The 6,560-nt window shown below is 34.7% G+C and overlaps 1 protein-coding gene across 1 annotated transcript in view; it reads left to right on the forward strand.

The window, feature by feature from the left end:
* LOC118735523 (cadherin-86C-like) overlaps nucleotides 1–4,627 on the forward strand; it is a 5,444-nt gene extending 817 nt beyond the window's left edge. Inside the window, exon 2 of the mRNA XM_036465326.1 lies at nucleotides 882–4,627. Coding sequence (XP_036321219.1) covers nucleotides 882–3,555 — 2,674 coding nt within the window. The 3' untranslated portion in view covers nucleotides 3,556–4,627. The remainder of the gene's footprint in view (nucleotides 1–881) is intronic.
* Nucleotides 4,628–6,560: the final 1,933 nt, after the last annotated feature.

Raw genomic sequence — 6,560 nt, forward strand, 5'->3', positions numbered from 1 at the left:
AAAAAAAAGACAAACATCAATTAAACAAAAGGAAAATAGCCAAACTAGTTAAAATGTCACTTGACTTAATCAGCTGACCACAAGTGTACATATATTCATATGCTAGACGCTATTTAATAAACGAGTATTTTTCACGAAGCGAGGAAATATTAGTTTAACAACAATTTATTGGGAAAGAAACCCAATTACTTCAATGTCATAGAAATTAATTTAAAAAACAAAAATTTCATTGTAAAGGAAAAAAATCTAAAGTTAAAAAAATTGTGTTATAAAAAAAATACAAAAAACGATGGATTCAGTGGTAGCCCTGATTACCTACGTTGTCTGCGAGCAACTAATTAGCAACTAAACATGCGGTTTTCAGAACTCTGGTATCTTATCGAGAACCGAAGATACATCAATGGCCTGCTAGCTTAAGACTTACCCTAGCAGAGCGCACGTATGTTTTACACGTAAAGAACTACTGAATCGGGAATAGTGTAGCTAATTAGCAACTAAATATGGCGTTTGCAGAACTTTGATATCGTATCGAGAACCGAAGATATAGCAATGGTCTGCTATCGACAGTCATCCCATTCGATGTTTTCGATAGTTAGATAATTTTAAAAAGCATTGACGAAGCTATTTATATAAACTTCGAAATCGAGCAACATCGATTACAATGTATCTGCGTACATTGGTTAAGTGGCTTATCGTAACTACAAAATGTAGGCATTTCACTGTCAAAGCGATGTCGCGCCAATAAAAGTCCCTTTAACCGAAACCGCAACCTATTGCATGATAAATAAATCTATTTAGAATGCGTTTGAAATAAATAGATTTACCGAATTCTCAGTTTATAAATAAAATAAATTTTATATTTTCATCATTTTATTTTCCAGGAATAGCCGTGCTGCTAAAGACGATACCTTTTATAACTCTAGGACTAACTTAATTAACGATCGAGATGTATACATCGAGGATATTGTTGAAGATCCAGAAAGTATGGACACAGACAAAGGACATTTTCAACGGAGCAAAGTGAATCACAAAGTACAGCATCATCGGCGCAGTGACAATGAAGCGAAACATGCAGACGACGATTCAATGTATCGACATGAGATGGATCGCGGCAGTGATATCGATTACCACACCGCTCGGAGCAGTTTAAGAAATAAACGGGAGTTTTTCATAAGAGATGGTAATATTGAAATATTGCAGCTCATGACTAGAGATAAAACTCGCGACGCTGCTACGGCAGTAGATGACGATAATATTTACGTCAATTTACCTGTAAAATCAGCAAATCACTCACAACCCCATTTGCTAAATGCAGATAACAGCGGAAAAGAAATTCTAATGCGCCGATTCATTGAGGAGCAACCTGATGGGAAACAAATCATACGCGAGCATTATCAAATCGTGCCCGGTGCCACATATATACAATCAATGCCCAATGAAATTCAACAACACACAACTTTGAAGGGGGACTCCTTTGCTCTCGGTAAATCAGGTGCAAATAGTATAGTTTATTCACAAACAGAACCCGAAGTCAAAGTAATACATACACAGCCTGTTCATGGAACAATGGCATTACAAACTAATGGTCTTTCGGGTCAAATGCAACCATCAACATCGAATCAGTCATTAACACATGACCTTGAGAATTCTTTGAAACATCAAAATGAGCTACTACGTAAAATTTTATTGGATAAAGATAAAATAAAAAACCGATATACGCAACAGGAAGTAGTATTAGAGACTCAGAGTCTTCCGGGGCAATATGTAGCAATTTCAACTCAAACAGAATGTGAGGTGGGTACGCAGACTGACGCAAATGCTGAATTTCTCCAAACAACGTCCGTCAATACGCAGGGAATATCTGTGCGACGCAAAGCTCGAAGTGAAAATGATGATTCATTGTCAGAAAATGAACATGAGTACTTGCGTTTCGCTCCCCCAAATAGTACCGAAACTATTTATTGGTTAAAACGAAAGAAGCAAAAAAACCACAGTAAGTATCGAAGAGACAAACATCCTCATAAACGTGTTGTTATGTTAGAAGAGGTTAAAAGAAAAATACGTACTCCCATTAAAGAAGATGACGAGTACAAAAAACGAACCCCACCCAAGAAACCGCTTCGAAAACATATTGAAAAGAATACCAGTTTTCTAAGACGTAAAAAAACTTCGAAAATAGAACATGAAGATGGTGCCATATGGCAAACTCAATCCGAAGCGGACCACGAAGTGTTAATAGAAATATCAGATTCCTTAGGTGAAAAATCAGGAAGCTCAGACCATTTTGGAGCAATAAGAGTTGGCGAAATAGAGTGTTACTCTCAAAATGGCGTTGGAACTTCATATGCTAATAATGTGTCTAGCGATGATATTGACGATGAAACCAATAATTCAAATGAATCTGATGCGGATGAAATTATAATAAAAAGAAACGTATTTACCTCTAACCATTTTATGCCCAAAAATGATAGTACAGAAACTAATCCAAAAAAAAGTTATAAAATATGCCTAAACAAAGAAATAGATGCCCGAGAAAAAGTTAATGCAAATCTTTCAAGATCTGCTTCAGATGAAAGAGAAAGAATCCTGGGAGCTAGGCTTCCAATAACTATAAACTCGCCTTCACAGCGACTGAATCGCTGTCAAAGCTCTTCTGGTCCTCCATACAGCCGCTCTGATATTGAAAAACACAAATCTTCCTCTTTAAACGTCATAAGTAACAGGCACAAAAAAATACCAAGACCAAACCAATCAGCCAATGGTCGTGTGTACCAAAGTGCAAACGATTTAAATTATCAAGACAATCATTTCCATGAGAGTACTGAAAAAGGCGTGCCAAAATACATGGAATGGTATTATAGCACGCGAAAAATTGCAGGTAATAGAGGTGCAACAGAACCTTTGAAGGCCGCAGCAAGAAAAAAAAACAATGTATCAGAAAAACGTGTACTAAAAACACACTTGCGCTCAAAAGCCGAAGTGTCTAATTATGAAGAAGGAAAATTCAAACCAGAACCTGCACCTAGAAAATCCCCTTCGAAGAATACTAGGCTTCTCAAAGAAGATATTGCAATGAATAAGCAACATAAACCCAAAATTGAGACTGATACTAGCCATCCATTATTGCAACATTCAGAACATAGATTTGAACGCGAAAATGCACCTGGGGTACCGTTACCACCGTCAAAACTGCCTCATTACATGTATCCGGAAACTCCACCTTTTACTGCGTTTAAGGAGACACCAGAAAACAATATGAAAACAAAGTTCAAGACATCGCCCATAAGAGAAAATGAAGTGAAAGTGGGCTTGAAAGTGAGACCAAATGTGGAAAATTCAAGTTCTGCGCATGTTAATACTAATAGTCAGAAGCAACTTAATGCGTCTACCCTAGAGGATGATCATGACTCTGGTATAGCCATGAATTCTTTACTGAATAGTATGGGTCGTCGGAACCCAATTGCGGATAAGAAAAGTGTTTTTTCTATTGCATACGATGATGTTAGTCGAGTGAGGAAAATTACATCGGGAGGAGAATCGCCACAATACTCATAGAATCAGAGGTGCCTTATTTTCTCTAAATAAAAAACAAGTACATACATACTTGCAAAGTACTAAAATAGAAATAATGTAATTACCATATGTGATACTTTTTAAGGTTCCATTTTATATTTGTAAACTAATATACATATGTAATGTACGTTATGTTATAATTTATATACAATTTGTTATTGAACTTGACCTCTGTGTATATACATACATACTTATTAACATACATTATAACGAAGGAACATGTTTTAGAGTTTGCAATTTAATTTAATCTTTAAGGCTTGTTTTCGCCATACCGAATTCAATGACATTTGTCGTCAAATAATTGAAAATATATTGGCGCATATTAATAGTCAAAATAAAGTCGACTCTGAAGTTATTAGCAGAGTTTTGACATTTTTTTTTAATAGAATATCTGTCAAAAAGCTGAAACTAACTTTAGGTTTATTTCGACTATCTATTGTCAAATGGGACCAAAAAAGGGTCCGTCGATTGATTAAGATCGGAGTTGGTCTTCAGTGTGTAAATTCGTTGCTAAACAGGCTATCTATCTGGTTTGGGCCCATAATATCATCGGTTAAAATATGCATAAAGGAGACAAGGTTATGTCAAAATATGTCGTCAAATTGTGTCGTCAAAATATGGCATAGCGAAAACCAGCCTTTAATTATTCAGGTGCAATGTTGAGCAACAGTTATGAATGAGTACTTTTTTAAATAAGGCAATACAATTTAGTAAGTTAACGCTTAATAGCTGCATATATAAATACATACATTTATCATTTACATATGAGTAAAAATTTGTGAAGTGGGCCACCATTTTTGCGAAGGTCGAGCATTTTTGTGCAATCATAAGTTTATGCTTGACAACGATAAAAGAAAAATACAAGTTGCACAATATTTCGAAACTAGAATTATTCTGGAAGTTATAGCTATTAAACTTTTTTCGAAATTGTTCAGATTTTATTTGTTCTCTCGCGATTGGTAATATCGATTCTGCTCAGTTTTTAAACAGTTAAGAATGATGATGTTTTCTTCCCATTTTTATTTTTTATTTGGTCATAATTTTTTTTATAAAAGTTATAAAATTTTTTTTAAATATTACTGGCATCTCAATGGCTTTAAAATAGCGTTTTGGGCTAATATTGTTGTACGTTTTATTAACATTTTCAGAAAAAAAAATTGCGGAATGCATCGAGACGAAAGGTATTCACGCTTTTCTCTTGACGCCCAATATATTTTGTATGGTATTACCAATTGGGCGAAAAGAAATAAAATCCAAACAATTTCGAAAAAAGTTAACAGTTATAACTTCTAAAATAATTCGAATTTCTAAATTTCGTTTTTCGTTGTGAGACATAAACAGATAATTGCACAAAAAAATGGTGGCCCACTTCACAAATTTTTACTCATATATATAAGAAATTCACCTATAATATGTTCATATGTATATTAAAGATACAATATATTAATAAAAAGCTAAATATGTATGTAGTCATAAAATATAAAAATGTATTTATATACTAATATTCGACGATCTCCGAGAAAACGGCGTATATCATAAGATCGAAAAGGTTAACAAACGGTATTTCTCGACCATATCGATACCCCTTTTGGGAGCAAGGGGTTATAGTGGGGCATCTCAGTACGCAGTTACAGTTGTTCCACTCTGCTCAATTCCTACTATTGCGTGCCCGTTCGCGTACTCTGTGCAACGTGAGCAATCCATGATGATGAGGTAACCAACCCATACACTATGGTCTGGCAGCTACCATTTGCTGGCCAAAATTCATTTTTTATGGTATCGATAAAACATTTTTTTGTCCCTTTTCTAAACTAATTCTCCATAGTAAAAAATTGCATACTTATTATTTTCTTAAAGAGTTTTTCCGTTGAGATATCTACAAAAAGTTGACATATTTTTTTCCTTCGTAGTCAGTATTCTTGTAGTTCGAATTTGAGTAAGTCTTCGAGTGAGAAAGATACTTCAAAATGGAAATGATAACGAAGGTAATATTTGCGTGATTAACAAAAAAGAAAAGTAGCATATAGCTTGCTAAATAAAATAAAACTCATTTTCAAAAGTACAGCTATAAAAAATTGGTTTCATTTGGTGGTCTGCAAGCTTTGTGGCAATAAAAATGTTCAATTTGGAGTTTGTGGGCTGAGAATCATGTTGCACTTTTGAATAATGGCTTTTTCTTGGAAACTTCTATGTATGTGTATTGTGCCGTGCTTTGCGATATTTGAAAAAAGCAGTCAACAAAGATGCAAAATAAAATTATAGTTTTAAAAACTAAAACCTCGCTATTATAATTTCCATTCGTCTTCAGCATTGGTCGTGATTACGTTGTTGTTTTAGTTTTTTTTTTAGTTTCTGCTTGAGGCCTTTAATTATATTATTTTCGTTGCTCTGATTTTTGTATCCGTTGGCTTTGATTTCCTTTTCAATTAATTTTTTGCACATGTGTCTAGTTTGTTCCTGTTCCTCTTTCGGCAGCATAGATATGGCTATTTCCACATCTACAATTGTCTGCTCGATCTCCTTTTTCTTATTATAATTCTGGATATAATGTTTGCGTCCTCTTTCTAAAAGTCGCGCTTATTCTTTGCTGATGGGAACTTCTGTACGATTTACGAACCTGCAATGGAATTCAAGTTTCTCTCTGTTGTCTCTGTTGTTTATTCACTCCTTTTTGATTCGTTTGTAACTTTTCGAGCTCTCCTTTCAATTTGTTGTACTTCTTCTCCATAACTTACGTTATGGGCGTTTTTATTTGATCTAAAAGCTCCATTAAGCAGTCGATTGGTATGAGCTCCGCTAACTATAAATGAATTGATAGCAACTCTGCGTTTGTGTGCCCCTTTTTGGCGTAAAGACCCTTTAATTCGTATGTTAAGTGTATTCTCTCTGCCTTCCTAAGACGTCGTTCATATGTGGTCAAAAGTATGTTGGTTCTGAGATAATAAGCCTGACTAGCCTTATTTGTGTGTTGATGTTGGTTGATTTTT

Source organism: Rhagoletis pomonella, unplaced genomic scaffold (genome assembly GCF_013731165.1).
Source record: "Rhagoletis pomonella isolate Grant_MI unplaced genomic scaffold, Rhpom_1.0 Rhpom_scaffold_00001, whole genome shotgun sequence".
In the NCBI taxonomy this organism is placed as follows: domain Eukaryota; kingdom Metazoa; phylum Arthropoda; class Insecta; order Diptera; family Tephritidae; genus Rhagoletis; species Rhagoletis pomonella.